Source organism: Tenrec ecaudatus, chromosome 13 (assembly GCF_050624435.1).
Source record: "Tenrec ecaudatus isolate mTenEca1 chromosome 13, mTenEca1.hap1, whole genome shotgun sequence".
Lineage (NCBI taxonomy): Eukaryota > Metazoa > Chordata > Mammalia > Afrosoricida > Tenrecidae > Tenrec > Tenrec ecaudatus.
In genome coordinates this window covers 2,644,227-2,664,057 of record NC_134542.1, presented here as the reverse complement: position 1 = coordinate 2,664,057, position 19,831 = coordinate 2,644,227, and the positions used below count along the sequence as shown (strand labels likewise).

The window sequence follows — 19,831 nt, the reverse complement described above, 5'->3', positions numbered from 1 at the left end:
GCTCTCTCCGCTTCTTCCCTGGGCTCCTGCTGTCCACTCATCATCCTGCCTCTCCTTCCCTGACTTCCGGGCTCTGTGTCGATGCCGAGTCTCCTGCTATGGGCCCTGCAGGAGAAAGATGAGGCTTCTGCCCCGGAAAGAGTCACAGCCTCAGAAGCCCACAGGGCACAGCCCTGCCGTGCCCCCGGGGTCTCTGGAAGTCAGCATTGATTCGGTGACAGCGAATTCTCCTTTTGGAAGCTGAATCGATGTCTGTGTGTGTCTTGCCATAGCACCGGGCCAGGGGCACACACAAAAGCGTTTTCTCAAGAGTCCTGAAAACTCGAGAGGGAAGTGGCTAAGCAGCCTGGAGGTTTCTCTCAGGGACCCCACGGGACGTGGGGCTGTTGGCAGCATTCTCCGGGTCCCCCTGCTTTATAAACCTGGGACTTAAAACACAACAGATGTCCTGTAGGAAGCACGCACGCACAGCCATACCCCTGGGCAAATATCTCTCTGGGAAAAATAAATTCACAGGCTGTCATGAAAGCCAAGGGGTGGAGGTGTGTGTGTGTGTCTGTCCTAGGCCCTCGTGTGTGTGTGTGTGTGTGTGTCTGTCCTAGGCCCTCGTGTGTGTGTGTGTGTGTGTCCTAGGCCCTCCTAAGTGCTTCACCAAATGGGCCACCAGGTGGAGCATGAAGCCTGGCTTTGTTCCCCTCCATCAGCAGCCCCCGACGACTTTTTGGCTCCAGAACCAGGCCTCGCTGGGGCCTACACCATCTTCCCCACCCCTGGGAACAGCAGGGAGGGCGGCACTGTGCAGTGGACGAAGGCTGCCAAGTGTCCCTGTCTGGGCACTTGTTTTCTGGCTTAAGGCCTTTTGTTAAAAAACAAACACAGCAGAAAACCTGTTCATGGTGATCTGAGGAGCCCCGGTGACATGGTGGGCTAGGCATTGGTTGGGGTGCTGACTGCACGGCCGGCAGTTCAAACCCATCATCCAGTCCTTGGGGGAAAGATGAGGCTGTCTGCTGCCTTAAAGACTCAGTCTCAGAAACACTAGCCGGGATCGCTGTGTGTCGGCATGGACTTGACAGCAGTGGCGATTGTGATTTGGGTGAGCGTGGACAGAGCCGATTGGTTTCCTGGCCAGCAGCCACACTCAGGGTGTCCCTGTAGTATCCCCCCGCCGGCCCACATTGGACTCATGGCCTTTGAGAAGAGAAGGTGGATTCATCTGGACTTCAAGCGGAAGCATTAAAGAAAGTGTACTATTTTTTTCACTGACAACCACCACCACCACTGTAATTTAATCTGAAATAAAACACAAATGTCCTGAAGGCCAAATATAATGAGCCTTTGGTCCAAGACGTGACCAAGTCTAGATGACACGAGGTCAGGCATATGTCCTAAAAACCCCTTTCCTTTCTCCCACTGGGTCATTTTTGGCTCACAGTGACCCTACACGACAGAGCAGAACTGCCCCATGGGAAAGGAAGTGTACTTTTGAAAGCTTTTTACATATTTCCTGCCATCAGCCACAGGAGACCAGAGGGCTGCATGGGCCTGGGGGTGGGGGTGGGGGAAGCCCAGGAGGCTGCAGAGGTCAGCACCACACTGCAGTCTCCTAGCCTGATAGCCCCCCAGGAGGCCCACTCTCTCTGGAGGGCATTGGGAGGGGGCAAAGAACCTTCTAGCTCACAGCCCAGGACTTGTGCTCATGTCTCTGTCTCTGAAAGGCTTCTAATTGCTTCCCTCTACCCGCAAATCCCTGCTGTGTGCTTCCAGAAAAGCCCCCCCTTCCTGTCCTGGCAGTGCCTGTGGGTGGGGGAGGGGCTTGGTGAGCACAGAGATCCCGCCCCACCTCCCCCTTCCCAGCCCCAGGGAGGTCAGGGTGGGGCATTGGCTGTGAGGTTGGTGCTGCCCAAGGCTCTGAGAGTCAGGTGGAGATGGAGGATCCCCAAACTGACCTGTGCTTGGATGGAGAGACCGCCATGTTACCTTCCAGGAACACCGGGCTGCCCTCTTCCCGCGCGGGACACCCTGGGGGGGCTCACAGCCATGGAAGGGCTCTGACTCAGTAACTCCACGCAGGGTTTCTAGGCTGTCAGTCCTTCCTGGAGCAGACAGCCACGTCTTTCCAAACTGTGAAGCTGCTCTTGGGTACAAAAAGTCAACCTTGTTAAGAGCCCAGGACTTCACCCTTGGTGCCAACTGGGTGTTTTGTTTTGGGGACATAAATGAGTGAAGGGCTGTGGGGGGAGGAGGCAGCATCAGGGAGTCTGCCAGGGTGTTGTGGGGCCTTGGGGGGCAAAGACCACCACCTCGACTAAGCCTCAGGGTCTGTGTCCCTCCCAGTGGGCAGCAGTGAGGCCCATGGGGCTTTGAGGCCAGGTCTGGGTAGCTGAGCGGGTCAGAGGGAGAGGTGGGGCCCAGAGAAGGGGCAGTGTGTCAAGGGTCCTGGGCTTGAATCCTGCTACCTGCCCCCTTGGCTCAGCTCAGCCCAGAACCTGCCCTCTGCCCTCTGAGAAGCAGGTCCTGGTTGGGCAGGGTGTGGTGTTGAGTGTTCATACCCAGTATCCCGATGGCTTTGAAAAACTGCTGTGAAAAACTTCTGCCCAGGAGCCAGGGCAGTGGGGCCCCAGGGAGGTGTTGAGGATCTGCACAGGCACAGGCCACAGATAGAGGCCCAGACTCCCAGCTCAGATCAAGGACATCAAAATCCCAGAGGGAGGCCCAGGCTGGGGCTTCCGTTTTGCTTTTGGGGTAAAAAGTTACACAGCAAAACGCTCACCAGTACATTTCATATGACTTATTCAATACCATTCATGCTATTCTTCGTGTTGTGGCGTGTGTCCACTGCCCTTTCCTGAATTATGCCACCACTAACAGTGGGTCAGGAACCCTGGGAGCTTATATGGTTGTGTGTTGGGCTTCTCACTGTAAGGTCGGCAGTTCGAAATCACCAGCCGCTCCGCGGGAGAAAGTCCTTTCTATGCTTGTGAAGAGTTAGTCTCAGAAGTGCACAAGGGCAGTTCTACCTTGTCCGAAAGGGTCTCCATGAGTCAGAATCAACTCAATGGCATTGAGTTTATGGCAGTGAGTTAAGCATTAGGGCTGCTAATAAACCCAGGTTTGCATTCAAACCCACCAGCCACCCTGCAGGAGAAAAGACGAGGCTGTCTGATTCTTTAAAGATCCCAGCCTTGGAAGCCCATGGGGCTGCTCAACTTTGCCATGAACCCTGGGGTTGCTGTCAGAATGGACTTCCCTTCGGTGCCACCTCACTTCACACCCAATGTCACCCTGTCCCCATGCCACCGCAGTGCGTGCAGCTGCTATCTGTTCTGAACACCTGCAGACCCAGCCAGGTCCTTGGTGGGTATATCTGGGCCTCACAGGGCCACACCTTGGATGGCATGGTTCCCAGCCCATCAACTGCTAGTCTCATCTGCTGCCCCTCCTCCACCCTAGCTCCTGCCTCCTGAGATAGGCTGTGGAAAACAGGCAGCTGGGGTGGGGGGACAACGCCAAGCTGCTTCCTCTGTGGCAGATGCCTGACACCAGCCGTCCCAGTGTCTCGGCTTCTCTTGGGTTCTCTAATCCATGGCTCTAGTAGCCCCAGAGAGCATCCGCATGATAGCGGGTTTATTAGGGAAGGGCCAGGCTACAATTCGGGATCAGAAATGGCTGAGGATACAGTTCTTCCATGAGGTCTCAGCCCCGGCCCTGCGCCCGGCAGTGTCTGCAGCCAGGTGTCCGGAGCCTGCAGCGCTCAGCCATCTCGTACGTCCGTCCGTCCGCGTGCACGTGTGCCCTGGCGGCCACCTGCACTCACCACCCCCTGAGACCTAGCCTCTGCGGCGGCTGTCACAACCGGGTTGTGCACGGGCACATTGCTGCCAGGCTCTGGGCTTGGCAGTATTGGAATCCGCGCGCTTCCACAGGTCTCTTCCCGGCCCCGCCCACAACGGGCAGGCCACGCCCACTCCGTGCCCAGGGGCGTGCACCCAAGGCTCCGCCCGAGCCCCACCCGCAGCTGGCCGTGTTTTCCTGGGGTCCCCGTTCCCTCTGGGGAAACGGCGGCGGCCTCCGACCCCGGCCCCGAGCCCTGCGCTACCCGATCCCCACGTCCTCCCAGCCGGCAGCCCGCCGTCGCGTCTCCGGAAGCAGGGCCAGCGGGAGGGCGCGGGGCGCCGGAAGTCGGAAGCCGGGCAGGCGGAAGTGGCTCTCGCGGCGCCGGAAGTGGCCCGTGGTGGGGTGGGGAACTGGCCGGCAGGGGCCGGCGCAGGCTGCAGTGGCGGCGCCGAGGCCGGAGCGCCCATGGCGGAGGGCGGCGGCCCGGACGGGCCTCCCGGGGCGGCGGTGCAGGCCGGGCCGGGGCTTGCAGGTAGCGTGCGCGGCGGGGTGGGGCGGGGGCTCCGGGCGCCCCCAGCCTCCCGTGCTCTTCGCGCGGAGCCGCAGTTGAAACCGCCTGACGGGCCCCGCCGGCCTGGGGATGGCGGTCACCGCTCCGTTGCGGGCGCCACGGGCGCCTCGGTGACACAGCAGGTCCAGGGGCGGCCAGGGACGGGGCCAGATAGAGCAGACGGCCTCTTCTTTCCCCGGCAGAGCGGCCGGGGGTCGGAACCGCCCACCTAGCTGTTGGCAGCCGACGCTTACCCCATGTGGGCAGTTAGAGAAACTCCTACCCACCCCCGCCATCGCCTGCGGCCTCTGCCCATGGGGCTTTGGCCCCCGGATTGCAGTGACCGCGACTGGGGGTAGGGCTAGACTTGGAGGGGCCCCGGGACATGAGAGGAATGAGGAAGGCGTCTGTGCAGAGGGCAACCAGGGAGAAGAGACCGCAGAATCTGCAGGGTACCTGCCCTCCCTGCCTGCTGGCAGCGCTTCCCCCTGGACCAAACGCGGGGGCAACTCAGCTGGCCACGTAAGCCTCAGAAACACAGGCAGACCAGTGACAGGAGCCCTTTTGACACCCACACATCCTTCCGTCCACCCAGTCAACACAGGTGTGTTGGGGTTGTGCGGAGGGGGTCACACCCCAGGGTGTGGTAGTTGGATTGATTTGGACCCAGGGACCAGCAGGACCTTAAGGAGGGAGAGGTACACCTTGTGGGAAGGAAGGGGAACCCTGGCAGCCCCTCTCCCCAGTGCTGAGGCCATATTGCAGGGAGACACTGGGTGCTGCCACAGCACCTCTTGGTACATTGTGTGCCAGCATGTTTGTGAGCATGGCCTGGCCATGGAGGGGTGCAGAGACCCCAGTTAGCACGTCACGCCGTCCTGGCATAGTCGGTGCTGTCTCTGAACCCTAAGCCCACTGCTGTGGAGCCCATTCTGAATCCGAGTGACCGCATGGGACAGTGCAGAACTTCCCCTTGAGGTTTCCAAGGCTGTTGTCTTAGGAGGGCAGACGACTCCATCTTCTCATGGTGGGGCAGCGGCTGGGTTTGAACCGCTGATGCTGGGCTAGCAGCCACAAGCGCTGCGAAGCCAGGATGCCTGTCTCGGAGAAGCTGGTTGAGGAAGAATTTAACCCCCCACACACGTGCCAGTGGGGGTGGAGGGAAGGAACCTGCGGGGAGCCTGCTCAAATGAAGCCAGCCAAGGGGCCTGGCCTCACTCCCCACCCCTTCACTTAGCTGTCCGCCATGGCCCAGCCCTCTGCAGCTGACCACCCTCCTGGGGAGCCCCCTCCCTGTCATCATGGTCACTGTGGGGCCGTGAGAGCCGGTGTCATCAGTTGATGCCCTTTTAGTACGACCCGCGAAGGCTGGAGGTCTTGGGACCTGACAGCCTTCTCTTTGTGGGGAGCGGCTGCTGGCCTCGAACCACTGCTGTGGTGGGGAGCCCAGTGCTCAGCCCACCGTGCGGCCAGGGCTCCTTTGGGGTTGTCTTCACATGGTGCAGATGGTAGCCCACCCAGTGGCTCGGGAGAAAGGCCCGTTTGCCCTACCTGTGACACCTGGGCCATCAGGAGTCAAGATGACTCAGCGTCAAGCTCACATACGAAATCAGAGCCCCAGACGGTGTGTTAAACCCCTTCATCGACGTGGCAGCAGGTTGAAGACTGAGCTGAGGGGAGGCCTGGATGCCTGCCTGCTGCTCATGTCGTCTGTGACGGGTGGGGTCACTGGATTTGACCCTGTGTGCCTGGGTGCTTGCTGCCCTGCCCACCTGCCTGCTACCCTCGCCTTAGCTTTGCCAGGTCCTTCCTAGAAGGCAAGGGCCCTCAGAAGGGGCTTCAGCATCAGCAGTGAGAGCAGCACCAGGACAGGGTCCTTGGGGAGGTGGGGGTGGGGGTGAATCTGGCCACAGGTTTGCAGAGCCCTTCTTTTCTCCAGGCCCCCGGTGGGGGAGTGGGTTACACATCGGGCTGCTACCCACATGCCGAGGGAGAGTTCTTGGGTGGGGCTGTCTCCTCGTGAATGCGGGCAGCCTCAGGAATGCTCAGGGGCAGGTCCACTGTCCCACCGGGTCTCTCTGAGTCGGGGCAGACTCAATGGCAGTCTGCTTGGGGCTGGAGTGTGAGGTGGGGCAGAATCACTCCTGGGTTGGGTCTCCTTGTACAGGTAGCCTTGGCCGAGCGTCTTCCCCTCCACACTGAGGCCGGAGCCTTGCATCACAGTGACAGTGAAGCGTGGGCAGTGAACGGGGCTGGCTTTTAAAGAAGTCTGTTCTGCTGAGTTGCTCTTATAGAAAGTAGTATTTTTGTCTCACATACTGACGTCTCTCAGTAACGGGTAGGGTGTTTTTATCACACCTGAAAGCACGTATGTGGGTGGAGAGTGAGCCCCCCTCATTCTGGTGGTGGCTCCTGGACCCTGCCTGATGGAGTCATGTCACTGGAGTGTGGTGTGGCTCCCCCATAGGTTCCCGTCTCTTTTCTGATTTTTTTTTTCTTTTCTGATATTCATGGTGTCGTCGTTTGGAGCACCCAGGGACCCCAGATCAGACTGTTGTATTCCCAAGGGATGATTTTTGGAAGTAGATCACCAGTCCTTTCTTCCTACTCTGCCTCGGCCAGGTCTCCACTTGCACTGGCAGGCAGTGGTGGCTGTGTGCCAGGCACATTGTCGTGGAATTGAATTGCCGGTGTTACAAGTCGCCCCCCCCCCCAATTTCACACATTGCTGTACCTCTGCTTTTCTGTTTTCTTGGCAGCCAGGGGCCCCACGGCCCACCCAGGCCAGCAGGGCCGCAGACTGTGCCCCCAGGAGCATCAGTCCTGGGGGTGGTGGTGGGGGTGCTTTCCGCCAGGACGAGACGTTTCCCTGCGTCCTGAGGTGAATCACAGTGAGCATTGAGTCACTAACCAAAAGTTCATCAGTTCAAAACCACTAGCCGCTCCTTGGGAGAAAGATGAGACTCTCAGAAAGGCACGGGGCAATTCTCCACCCACTCGATTGTAGTGAGTGCGTGGGAGTGCACTTTGGAGGGCAAGATGGAGGATCTTGCCCTGTGCGAAGCAGGTTTGGTTTGTTTACCCCCAGTGGTAACGGTAGGGCATGCCCCGGCGCCCCCTCTGTTCCCAGGACATTCTGTGAGCTTGGGGTACCTTCCCCCGGGAGGGGCGGGCAGCCCCCTGAGCTGACGGTGCCCCCACGGTGCAGGTGCGAATCTGAAGGAGTGGCTGCGGGAGCAGTTTTGTGACCACCCGCTGGAGCAGTGTGAGGACACTCGGCTCCATGACGCGGCCTACGTGGGCGACCTGCAGACCCTCAGGAGCCTGCTGCAGGAGGAGGGCTTCCGGAGGTGAGCGGGCACATAGAGGGCCTGCCCGAGGGGACCGGGCAACTGGTGAGGGGTAGAAGGCAGCACGGCTACTTGTTCCACCCTTCTTGCAAGGGGGGCCCTCTGCCTCGGTTCCCCCTGAACACGCCTGGGCTGACGGGCTTTCACACCCTGGGGCTTCCTGCACTCAGCCGGCTGCAGACGCAGACCCGGGCGTGGCAGACTGCTCTCCTACCCACTGCCCTGCCCCCAGCACTCCCAGTACGGCCATAGCCCCCACCTTACTCTTGTCCACAAGAGCGGGGCCGCCTGCCCAGAATACGTGCAGTGGCTTCACAGTAGCCCTGCGTGTGGCCACTCCGTGTCAGGAGTAAAGGTGGTCAGAGGAAGTCTGGCGGAGATGCTGCCATGGCAGCCCTGTGCGGTCCCTGCCACCTGCATCTTCGGGAAGGCGCCTAAGTGCGGCCAGCAGGGCCATGCAGCTCAGAGCCAGCCCATTTCCCGCTCCCCGCGCCCAGTCTCGGTGGCTCTCCCTGCTTTTTTGGGGGGTGTTTTGTTGGGCGTTGCTTCCTTGGGCTGTGGGAGGCACAGAAGAGGTGGGGGTTTGAATTCCCCCATCCCAGGGGGGAAGGTCTGTCAGCTGCAGCTGTTAGAAGTTCGGGGCTCCCTGGCCTGAGTCCATGTGGGCTTGCAGTAACTGCCCTTTGGTGGTGAGCTTGTCTTGGCTGCCGGACGTCTGTGGGGACCCTGAGCTTGAACCACAGTGTGATGAAGCGGCCTGCCGTGGATTAGCGTCTGGGTGGCCCTCTCTGTCACTGGCTCAGCCTGGCACTGGTGGCTTCTTGCAGGGCGGTCCAGCCCCCTGGGCCCCTGCCTCAGATCTGTTCAGGTGTTCTCTGGGGAAGGGGCCCTGGGCTCTGACTTCACACCTCTGTCATGGGAGACCGCCTCACTCCTGCCCGGCAGGGGCCCAAGTGCTGGCTCGGGAGCTCCAGGTGAGCCTGCGCCTCCGCTCTCCGCAGCCGCATCAACGAGAAGTCGGTATGGTGCTGTGGCTGGCTGCCCTGCACGCCGCTGCGCATCGCGGCCACCGCCGGCCACGGGCACTGTGTGGACTTCCTTATCCGCAAGGGGGCCGAGGTGGACCTGGTGGACGTCAAGGGACAGACAGCCCTCTACGTGGCCGTGGTGAACGGGCACCTGGAGAGTGCCCAGATCCTCCTGGAGGCCGGCGCCGACCCCAACGGCAGCCGGCACCACCGCAGCACGCCCGTCTACCACGCGGCGCGCGTCGGCAGGGCTGATATCCTGAGGGCACTCATCAGGTCAGCGGCCCCCGGGACCTGCCTGCCAGTTCTCCTCCCCGCACCCCCGCCCCATGTTGATTCGCTGATGCCTGCTTTCCTCCCAGTTCTTTCCGTTTGCCTTCGTTTTGCCGGCTTTGCGTCCCTGTGGAGCCTGGTGGCCTGAGGCTGTTCACCTAAGGCCTGCAGCTGGAACCCCCCAGCCGGGCTGTGGGCCGAGGACGAGGCTCTCCGCCCCGTGGAGTTAGAGCTCCCTAATGCGGCAGGGCAGCCCTGCCCTGGTCTGTCCTGCCGCACCACCAGGAATTGGAACAGACTTTGCGGCCGTGGGCTTTCTTCTCCTGGCTCCCGCTGGGCCCAGCGTTAGCAGCGTGAACTCCTGGGTGAGGGGCATCCCTTTTCCCAGCAGCTGCCACAGCGACCCGCCGTCCAGGGCACCGGGGAAGCTCTAAGCCCTCCCGGCAGGCACCGGCTTCCCCGTGGGAGGGCTTTTCAGGGCCTGGCCACGCAGAATTGGCCACTGGGACCCCTTCGGGCCAGCTCTGCATCCCCGGGCACGTGCCCATGGTTGGCACAGGGGTCAAAGCACTCAGTGGCCAATGACCAGGCCAGCCTGTGTGCCCAGCCGCTCCCCAGCACCAGGAGGCGGCAGTTGGCTCCCGCCCGGCCCTGCAGGGACCTGGGGGTGTGTGGAGGGCTTGGCAGCTGTCGCAGCTGCACATCAGCCGTTTCTCCAAGGAGGCCTGCCTCCTCAAGTGGAGAAGTGGGGGTTCAGAGACACAGGGTGCCCACCCAGAGGGCCCCCATCTGTGTGTGTGTGTGCCCTCGCGTGCTACACGGCTCTCCCTGCTCGCTCTCTGACAGCCCGCCTGCTCTCTGCACCATTGCTGTGCTCCCACCCCCACAACAGGCCGAGCCAGGTGGGTGGTCCTGTCAGGAGTGGTGGGGGGGCACCGCCCACTGTCTTGGCAGGGAGGCTGGGAAGCCCGGTGACATGCTCTGTGCAGCACTGCCTCTAAGTCCTATCTCCTCTCCCCGTCCACTCAGATACGGGGCCGACGTCGACGTCAACCACCAACTGACCCCTGAGGTCCGGCCCCCCTTCTCCCGGCGGCTCACCTCCCTGGTGGTGTGTCCCCTGTACATCAGCGCGGCCTACCACAACCTCCAGTGCTTTAAGCTGCTGCTGCAGGCTGGCGCCGACCCCGACTTCAACTGCCAGGGCCCCGTCAACACGCAGGGCTTCTGCCGCGGCTCCCCTGGCTGCGTCATGGACGCCGTCCTGCGCCACGGCTGTGAGGCGGCCTTCGTCAGCCTGCTTGTGGACTTTGGGGCCAACCTGGGTCTAGTCAAGTGGGAGTCTCTGGGCCCAGAGGCACGGGGCCGGCGCAAGGTAGACCCGGAGGCCCTACAGGTCTTCCGAGAGGCCCGAAGTAAGTGTGTAGCGGGGGTGGGGGTGGTGTGGGGTGTGTGTGGTGTGTGTGTGTGTGTGTGTGTGTGTGTGTGATGTTTGAGCCCGGAGGGAGCCTTTGTGGGTTGTTGTGGAGGAGCTCAATATCAGCAGCTAACGTGAGGCCAGGGGCTCAGATGCTGAAGCTGAAGACAGTGCAAACAAGTCCATGAGAGCCGGGATACGACCTTGAGCCTGTCCCACCTGAAGGTCAAGAACCGCGCAGGAGCAAATTGGATGCATCAGACTCCACCAGAAGCCCTGGCGAGCTGTGGGGTGGCTCCAGAATCCCATTCAGGAGGAGCGCAAACCATCCAAAAGCAGGAAAGGAAGAAAAGGCCAAAGTGGATGTCCCCAGAGCCTCGGGAACTTGGTGTGATTGTGGAGTGAGGCAAGTGGGCCAAGAAATGTTGAAAGCAGCTTCTTGGGCCCCTCACTGGAAGAGATCTAGATTTGGATCCACTCCCACAGCGTCCACAAGTTACAGAGCAGTGCCCTTGAGATCGAGAGCCCTGGTGGTGGAGTGGGTCTCAGGTAGTGCTGCTTCCCCCACGTCGACACTTTGAGACCACCCGTCACTCCCCGGGGAGCACGAGGCCCTCTTGGTTCTGGGGAGAGTTGCAGACTCCGATCCCCACGGTGGCAGTTCTGTCCGGGATTGGAGGAAGGCGTGTTCACATCCTGCGATTGGCGGATGGCACAACCTTGCTTGCTGAAAGTGAGGGGGACTTGATGCCCTGGCTGATGAAGATCAAGGACCGTAGCCTTCATTTGGATGATCGCTCGATGTGAAGACCTAACTTCTTAGAGCTGTCAAAGATTGCGTCCTGCACAGTCAGTGTTCAGGCAGGCAGCCGGGGAGCAGACAGTGTCATCTGTCCTGAGCGCCAGCTGGTGGGCAGGCCTCTCGGCCCTCGGAGACCCTGGTTGTCTGGCAGGGAGGGTCTAGAGGGCAGGCCCCATGCTCTGGGCCGCTCTGTGGCCAGCGGGAGGCGCTCTCCCCATGAGCAGATGCCCTAGGTAGGTGGGCGAGCCTTAGTAAAGGAGTCTGTCCGAGACCTTCCTGGCCTGGGTTCGCCCTTCCCCCTCCCCCTGCACAGCAGGAAGTTGACAGGGAGAGCCGGGGTCGGGTAGGGTGGGGATGGGGAGGGAAGTGGAGGGTCAATCAGTTGGTCCCAGCCAACCTTCAATCTCCAATCTTCTGCCTCTCTCTTTTCCCATGGTGCTCTAGGTCTCCCCAGGACCTTGCTGGGACTGTGCCGGGTGGCCGTGAGACAGGCGCTTGGGAAACACCGACTCCATCGGATCCCCTCGCTGCCGCTGCCAGACCCCGTCACCAAGTTCCTGCTCTATGAGTAGGGCGAGAAGGGGCAGGAGTGGCGCCTGGAGAGTCCCGCCTGCCTGGGGCTTGTCTTGGGTCCCAGGTCACCGCTGCCCGAGAGGCCTGAAGTGCCCCTTGCTTCATTCTGGTGTACGTCCCGTGGGTCCCGACAGGTGCACACTCTCCTGGCAGCCCTAGGCGTGTGCGGCAGGCCCCTGGGACCTTGGCAGCACGTGCTTGTCTTATCACCTCTGCTCCTCCACGTGATTGCCACCTGACGCCTGCCTGCTCATCTCCCACTGGCCAGGGTGTCCCGGGAGAAGGAAGCAGGGGTGGGTGGCAGGTAGCTCCTGGGCTGGCGGGTCTCTCCGCGGAGTGGGGTGTTGGCTGAGCGTCTGCATTTAGGGTCGGCCCCCCGGTGCACAGGCGAGTCTGCGGTGCCAAGCCTGCCACCGTGTGGGTGTTTGGGCTGCACACCCACAGGACCGCGGTGGGGGAGCTTTGCGGTGGGATCCGGTGTAGGAAGGCCGCATGGAGCCAGCTGGGAAATGACCCTGAACTGTGTCCCACAGCACTCACTGCCAGCTCTGAGGAGATGCCCTGCCTGCTGCAAAGCCCCCAGCCGCTGAGGGTCCCCAGCCGGGTGCTGGTGGCTGGCTCCTCACTTGTCTGCTTGTGAGGGTCTTGGACAGGGTGGGAGAGTGGGCCAGGGGTCGGTTGGGACACCGTGGTTGCATGGTTTCAATGAAGCGCCCTGCGGTCATGCCGTGGGTCCCTGCAGTCTCCTCATGGGAGGCGTCTGAGGACTCCCCTAGGAGCTCGGACTGTAGGCTCTTCCAGGCAGATCGCGTTTTGGAGCCAGTGGTTTTTGTGGCAGTAGGAGGGATTCGGAGCTGCGTCACATCTGTGCAGGAGCTGGTCGCACGGTGATGGCTGCTACCTAGCGTGTGCCCTTTGGCTGCATGGAGTGGAGTCCTGCACCCCCTTCCTAAGCAACTCCGCCTGGGTGCTGGGCTGCCCTGTCTCTCTGGGTGGAGGTTGTTGGGTGAGCGGACGTCTGCGCTGTGATAGTCATGCACTGTTCCTGGGGGGTGTGGTGGGGGGCACTGTGGCACCCATGCCAGGAGGAGTCAGACTGGGCAGTCTTCTGCGAGGCCCAGATTGAGCAGTGTGGCTCACTGGGGTGATGTGGTCAGGCTGTATAGCATCCTAGGGGGCTGAGTGGTCCCCCTGAATGGACAGGCACGCCATGGGATACCCCTGAGGTGATGTTAGGCTTTGTAGTGCTCCCGCGGGGGATGGGATGGCACTTGTGTGGTGCCCCTGACGGGATGGGGTCAGGTCATGGACCTTTGATGAGGTCAGCAGGACCCCTGAGGTGGACGGTGGGAGATTGGCTGGGCTTCCTCAGAGCATCTGGGGGGCCGTGTGGAGTCAGGAGAACCCCTCTGGGAGGAGTGTGGGCATCGTGGTGACTCTGGGCCACCACAGCTGTACCCGATGCTGGGGGCTCCTGCCCAGGGAGCGGTCACACAGGTTGGGCTGGGCTGTTGGGTTGGGCAGGGTTTTGCCTGAGATGGGAAGGATGGTCCTTGTGGAGTCGTGTGAGCAGGGGCCGGCACCTCCGCCTGGCTGGCCAGGGCTCAACCCCTGCTTGCCTCTGGGTGTGCTGTGGTGCAGCGACCGACGGGCCTGCCCACTGTGGGTGTTGTGTGGGGGCCTGAAGGACAAGACCCTTGCCCAGCTCCATGGGTCTGAGGAGGGCAGCTCTGTCTTTGGGAGCTACAGTGGCCAGGCCCCATGCCAGTGTTACCCTCGGGCTGCCCTTGTGCTTTGGGCTGGGCGTGGGCATGTGTGTGCGGTCTTGTGTTCTAGAAGGACTGGCTGTGGCAGAGGATTCCCCCCCTCCCCCCGTGCCCTGGGCCTCGGTCTGGCTGTGGCAGAGGGTCGGTTTGGCCTCCTTTGCCGGTTTCCCTGGTTTCCAGTAGCTGTGAGGTTCACCCTTGTTGGAGGGAGGCCTCGGCGTGGGCCCCTTCCTGCTGCGACACTGCTGTGGGCATAGGGTGGCTTCAGACGCAGGCAGTGTGGGTGCATGTCAGAGGTCCCATAGCGTCCTCACACAGGTGGGGGCCAGGTGACCGAGGGAGGCAGCAACACTCTTGGGGTTCCTGGGGAATCTGCTCTGGGCTGAGGGGAAGGGTCCGGGTTCATCTCTTGAAGGGTTCCCATGCTGCCCTGGCAGCTGCTGTGCTGGTGCACGCCCGTGTTCCCTACCTGGCCCTGCCCAGGGCCTGGGGCCGCCGTGGGGTGTGTTTGTGTGGCCTGTAAGGGTCTCTGTGGACTCATCTTTGCCCAAAGCAAGGAGGCAGTGATGTGGTCCTTTTCCAGCCTGAGGAGCATTTTCAGGTTTTTGGTTTTTTTCCCCCTTTACATGAATTGGTTGTTCAGGTGAAGGTCCATGAGGCAGTGGATGAGTTGTGGGCAGTTCCCCCTCCCTAGCCAAGGAGCCCCTGTCTCCCCTCCCCCCGAGGTGGCAGGGCTTCCTGCTGGGGACGCCCTGCTGGGGGCTTTCGTGTGGAGGGAGACTTCGGGGTGCACAGCACACCCCGAGGGGCGCCCAGCCCTCGCCATGCAGTAGGGCAGCAGGCGCTTTGCCCTGGAGAGGAGCGTGGAGACAAGGCGTGGGCAGTGGCGGTAAGACGCCTGTGGCTGTGTAATGCAGGTGACCGGAGGTGACCTGGGTGGGTGTGGTGCGTGCTAACGATGCCCTCATTGGGCAGAGCAGAATGCGCCGTGTGGGTGGCCTGGGTTTGCTGGAGAGAAACCCTCTGGCATCGCTACCCGGCGGGTGACGCGGGCCCCTGGGTCCACAAGGGGCCTCCCGTGAGAGCCTGGGGCGCCACTCGGTGACCAGGCCGGGGTGGCATTGCCATCCCCTTTCCCTCGAAGACACCCCCCTCCCCCCGCCTGGCAGGGCAAGTCCTCGGCCCATGGGAAGAATGTGGACTCTGACCTCGTGTCCTCTGCAGAGGGGGGGTGGGGGTGGCGGACTCGCTGCCCAGTAGGGGGCTTGCTGCTCACGTGTTTGCTCCCGCTGCCCCTCAGCTCCACCCCACGCCATCGGCCCGTGGGCGTGTCCAGGCTGACGTGTGCCTGTGAGCACTGCTCTGGGTGCCAATTGTAGCCCGTGTGGCCTGAGCTGTGTTACTGCCCACTCTGCTCCTGCCCTCCCGGGTGCCCGGTGTGGCTGGACACTTGCTCTGTTTAGCTTCTTCAGTTCCACACTGGCCTTAATTTTTGTGGACTGTACAAGCTAGTGGGCCGAATCCCTGCTCAGTTGAGATTCTGCTTTGCATACTGCAAACTTTCCATCATGGGTGAGGACTGAAGGCAAACCGTTCCTTTGGGTGCCCAGAATGCTGCTGGGGGTGGGTTGGAGGGTGGCCTGCTTACTTAGTGGGACTTGGGGTTGAACAGCGTGTGTCCCCGAAGCGTTTGAAACCTATGGCTGCCAAGCAGTGTGCCGTTGTCCCTACACTGCTCTGTGGGATGGATAAGACCCTCTTCCCCACCCCCCTGCTCTTTGTAAAGATTTGAGATGAACCTGGAATGATTGAAATAAATGAAGGAACATATTTATCTCTAAGCATGTCCCTGGCATGTCTCTGTAGCTGATACCCTGAAATTGCCCACACCATTCCTCCTCCCTGCCCCCCCCTCAAGCTGGAGAAGCAGTCTGACCCCGTGCACACACAGGCAGGAAGTGAGGGACCCAGCAGGAGCAGGAGAGGAAAATTCTGGATGGCGGCTGCTTCACAGCCGGTCTGGATCAGAGACTGGAAACCACTGTCCAGATGATTCTAACTCAAAGCAACCCAGCAGGACGAGGCAGACTGCGCTGTAGCCGTAGAGTTCCCAAGGTGGGGCTCTCTGCAGAAGCAAACGAGCTCCGCCCTTCTTTTCTGAGTGGCGGATGACGTCACACGGCTGGATGGCCTCACACGAGCTGCCCTGCGCTGACCCTGAACAGTCAGAAGTCAGAACGTGTCTTAGAATACCTGTCACATCTGACAGTGTTGACAAGGATCTCGGGACAGGGACTGAATGATTTAGAAGTGCGTGGAAAGCCAACAACTCCAAGGAAACAAAAAGTTGGGCAAGAGGGAGAAAAGACCCACCCCATGGGCACCCCCCTCTGGAGGGACAGGGCCCCGCCTTGGTGACACGGCTGCAATGGGGGTGCGGGCCTGCCCACCCAAGGCTGCTGGGGAGGAAGCCCAAGTCAGCGCCCCAGGAACTCAGCTAGCGTCGGCATGTGTCGTGAGAGCTCGAAGGCACTAAGCTTGGCTGTAACCAGAGGCGGTGCTCTCTTGGAGGCTCCTCCGAGGAGAGGCCTGGCCTTGCCCTGCCCTTTGGGACCGAAGTCAGCCCGGAAAATGCTCAGTGAACACGGCCCTGCCCTGCGACACACGGGCCACTCAGAACTGGAGTTGCTAGCAACATTTTATTTTCTGTTTGAGTTATGGAAACACTGAATATTTACTCTATTAGGTTCACGCACCTAGGCAATGGGGAAGTGTAAAACTGTGTTTTAGTCATGAAATCACTGTTTATAATGGTGACAAAAATACAAGACGTTCTCCAATGCAGCAGCTTCCACATGCAGTTCAGTGCGGTTGATCATCGCGCTGTGCTGTAGCCACTGGCGGCATCCGTTCCACAGCCATTGCCCTACACCGTGCCCCTCAGAGCGACTCGGCTCCTCCGCCATGGGAACAATCGGTCAAGTTACTTTTCAGTAGTTTTCTTGATACAGCGTTCCCCTCATACACTCACAGTGCAATGGCTCTTACACCGTCACAGTCCGCTCTAACGCCCCGTGCCTCTTGGATGTGCAGCTCTGTGTGTGTGCACCCACGTACGAGCAAAGCCAAATAACCCGTGTTTCCTCACAAGGGAGGCCACTGGAGGATGCCTAAAACTGGGACCGTTGACGTGCGTGCACAGGCGCTGCGGAGACACAGTACTCCGGTGAACACACTGGCCGCCGGGCAGTAGGGCTGGGAGACCTGCCCTGCCAACAAGCAGCACAGAAGAACCAGCACCCTTTATCTGGTCATGAGAGAAAATCTGTTCTTTTCAATGGTAACTATGGAAACCATCCGTTGGGGGCATTACAGTGAAAGCAGTAGAGAGAAATTCAGATTCAAAAAGATCAATACAAAGAAATGAAGGTCAGGTTTAAAAAGCCGAGGAAATAAGAGGATTAAGAAAGAAAATGATGGAAGATAAAGGTAGAAAGTAATAGGATGCAAAAAGCAGAACTGTTAATACATGAAAATATACAGATCGGCAATTTAGCTACACCACTCCCAGATCCAAGCATTACTTACATTTCCTAATGTCAGTCAATCTGTTACTGTGCCGTGTAGTTTAGAAAACTGGGAGCTTGGGGCTAAGACCACACTTCGCCCAAGTTGGGAAGTGAACTCCTGGCCAGCCTGTTCACACATAGCAGCTGATTCTCACGAATGGGTTCCTGACGTTAGCTGCCCGTTCAGGCCCACTGCGGAAAGGGCACACACATGGGACGGTGACAAAGCCAACATTGGTTCTTTCTAAAGAACACTGATAACCCCCCAAGCTACACTGATAGGACAGATGGGGCCTTTCCACGCATGCAGTGCCGGATGATGGTAAGACAAGCAGGTGTGAAGAGCTGGAAGAAATGAACACGTTCTGGAAGAAATGAAACATGAGAAAGGAACTGCTCGGGCTGTTGGGAGGTGGCTAATTGGACTACAGATCCTGAGACTCTTGGCTCCTCTGCTAGGGAAGTCAGCCTGGCCATGGGACACACCATTTTGCAGTGCCCGGTGTGATCCCGTAGGCCGAGTCTGTGGGCCCAAGGGTGCTGGGCCAAGGAAGGCCCGGGTGGGGGTGGGGTGCTTCCATGCCTGGGGGCCACATCAGGATGAGACTTGCAGTGCCCTTGCCAGGGGGCATTTTATCTGCCCTGGGTGCCTCCATCACCCAGTCACCTGGGCCCCGTAGGAGCTGGCTTCAGAGGGTCCCAGCAGAGGTGTGCATGGACTGCACAGGGCCCTGTGACCTCAGGGTGTGTCCTGGTGCTCACATGAGGAGTGGGAGCGCCTTTATGAGTTGTTAGGGGGGCGGGGGGCTCGGTCGTGATGCCGGAGGGCTTGGCCCTCTCAGCTTCCCTGCACTGTTGTGGGATGGAGACGGAGGCACCCCTGAGCCAGGGTCACATCAAGAATCCCAGGTGCGTGACATAAGTGGTCCACTCTCACCTGAGTACTCCATCCCTTGCCTGAGAGCCTGGGTGTCGCGCGCCAGGTCTCGCCAGCAAGAAGGACGCGCCACAACAGGATTCTTCCACAGGCGTTTTATTGCGGGTTCAATTGCTGTAGTGGATAGAAGACCCCGAAGCCCCAAACTACTGCTGCTTATATACGCTCTACGGGGACGTGCCATGCATTGATTGGTGCGTTCGCCAGAACCCTCATTTGCATACTCCAGGGTGGAGTTGTGACGAAGTCATCTAAGCAGTGCGCATGCACTAAGTGGTTGTTTACCACTTAATGGGCCACCGCCCTGACTGCCCGGCGCCATCTTGTAATGGCGGCGAGAGCTGTGGCTTCCCACATCTCCTCCTTTCCTATATATTTTAGGCCTAATCCATCGATCCATCCCGGAGCCTCCAGCAGCCCCAGGAGATCAAGATGGATATAAAAACTCAAATCTGGTCACCCTGATGCGTGCAATGAGCAAAGCTCCACATGGTGCAAGGGCTGGCCAAGATCCAATTTCTGTCACTCTTCCCAGTGCAATGGGATAATTCCCTTGGGGTGCAAGAGCTGACAACTTATGGGGGTTAATTTTCTTTTAACAAAGAAAGCCAAAGATCATGGGAACCACCGCGCTCAATCGCTAATGCTGCCTGCGTAATGATGACTTTGTCACGTTTTTGCTGGGCTCTAAGCTTGCAGAGCAACCATAGCAACAACACTCCTCCGCAGCATATAATTGCAGCAAATGTAAATACCCCCACCCACTCTTTAAAGTAGGAAAAGGCAGTAGAAAGCCAAGATGTAAAATCTCCAACAGTTATGGGTTTCATTTGTGTGCCATTAAGGGTTGTAATTTGAGTCCGAAGTTGTTCTTGAAGTTCTTCTAGCTCAGCTGTCCATCATCCGGTAAGGTACTGGGATATATTCTTGCTGCTAAAAGACTCATTCAAAAATTTTAAAGGTGTTATGCACAAATTAGGTGTAGAAGAAATACAACTTAATCGCACCATGCTAGTAAGAGTGTCCACTTGTTGTAGTAAATCAACTCTCTGATTCACTAGCAGTATTCCAGACATTAATCGAGCTATTATAATGACGGTCCAGCCTTTAGGTATTGCAGATAGCAATGGGAGGCCTTTCTGCACAGGGCCCATGAGTGACATTTGGGCGTTGATGGCTCTTAAATCATGCAACAATCTCCACTTCCCTGATTTTTTCTTAATAACAAATATGGGTGTGTTCCACGGGGACACGGATGGTTCTAAATGTCCTAGTTCTAGCTGTTCCTTAACTAGCCTTTGTGCCGCAATTAATTTTTCTACTGGGAGCGGCCACTGTGGTGCCTAAACTGGCTCTGCTGAGAGCCACGAAATGGGTAGCGGCTCCGCAGTGGCCCCTAGGAAAAACACAGACCTGTGCGATCTTTCTTCACTGCTACCTCTATTGGTTCAGGACGACCCTGTAGGTGTTTCCCAACTCCCTTTCCCGGTACATATCCCATTTTTTGCATAAGTTCTTGACTTATAGGTGAGTAATCATTGGTTAGTACTAATCCTAGGTCTGTCAACATGTCCCTTCCCCACAAATTTACAGGTAAGGGGAGAACATATGGCTGGAACTGGCCTGATTGTCCTTCCTCAGCTTTCCAGTGCAACCGCCTGGTGCTTATCATAGGCATGGATGCATACCCGAGTCCTTGTAGAGACTGTGAAGATTGTGTTACTGGCCA

General features: G+C 59.2%; 1 protein-coding gene across 1 annotated transcript; it reads left to right on the top strand.

The window, feature by feature from the left end:
- The first annotated feature begins 4,206 nt into the window (after window positions 1–4,206).
- Window positions 4,207–15,437, top strand: ASB1 (ankyrin repeat and SOCS box containing 1). Its single transcript, XM_075528940.1, has 5 exons — window positions 4,207–4,369; window positions 7,596–7,737; window positions 8,739–9,041; window positions 10,068–10,453; window positions 11,702–15,437. The coding sequence occupies exons 1-5, from the start codon at window positions 4,303–4,305 to the stop codon at window positions 11,827–11,829; spliced, it is 1,026 nt and encodes a 341-aa protein (XP_075385055.1). The 5' UTR covers window positions 4,207–4,302; the 3' UTR covers window positions 11,830–15,437.
- The last annotated feature ends 4,394 nt before the right edge of the window (window positions 15,438–19,831 follow it).

Excerpts from the sequence above, each read along its gene's own strand:
- ASB1 (XM_075528940.1), top strand. The coding sequence starts at position 4,303 with ATGGCGGAGGGCGGCGGCCCGGACGGGCCTCCCGGGGCGGCGGTGCAG. Across the intron at positions 7,738-8,738 it reads CAGGAGGAGGGCTTCCGGAG|CCGCATCAACGAGAAGTCGG; the intron begins GTGAGCGGGCAC and ends CGCTCTCCGCAG. Across the intron at positions 9,042-10,067 it reads ATCCTGAGGGCACTCATCAG|ATACGGGGCCGACGTCGACG; the intron begins GTCAGCGGCCCC and ends CCGTCCACTCAG.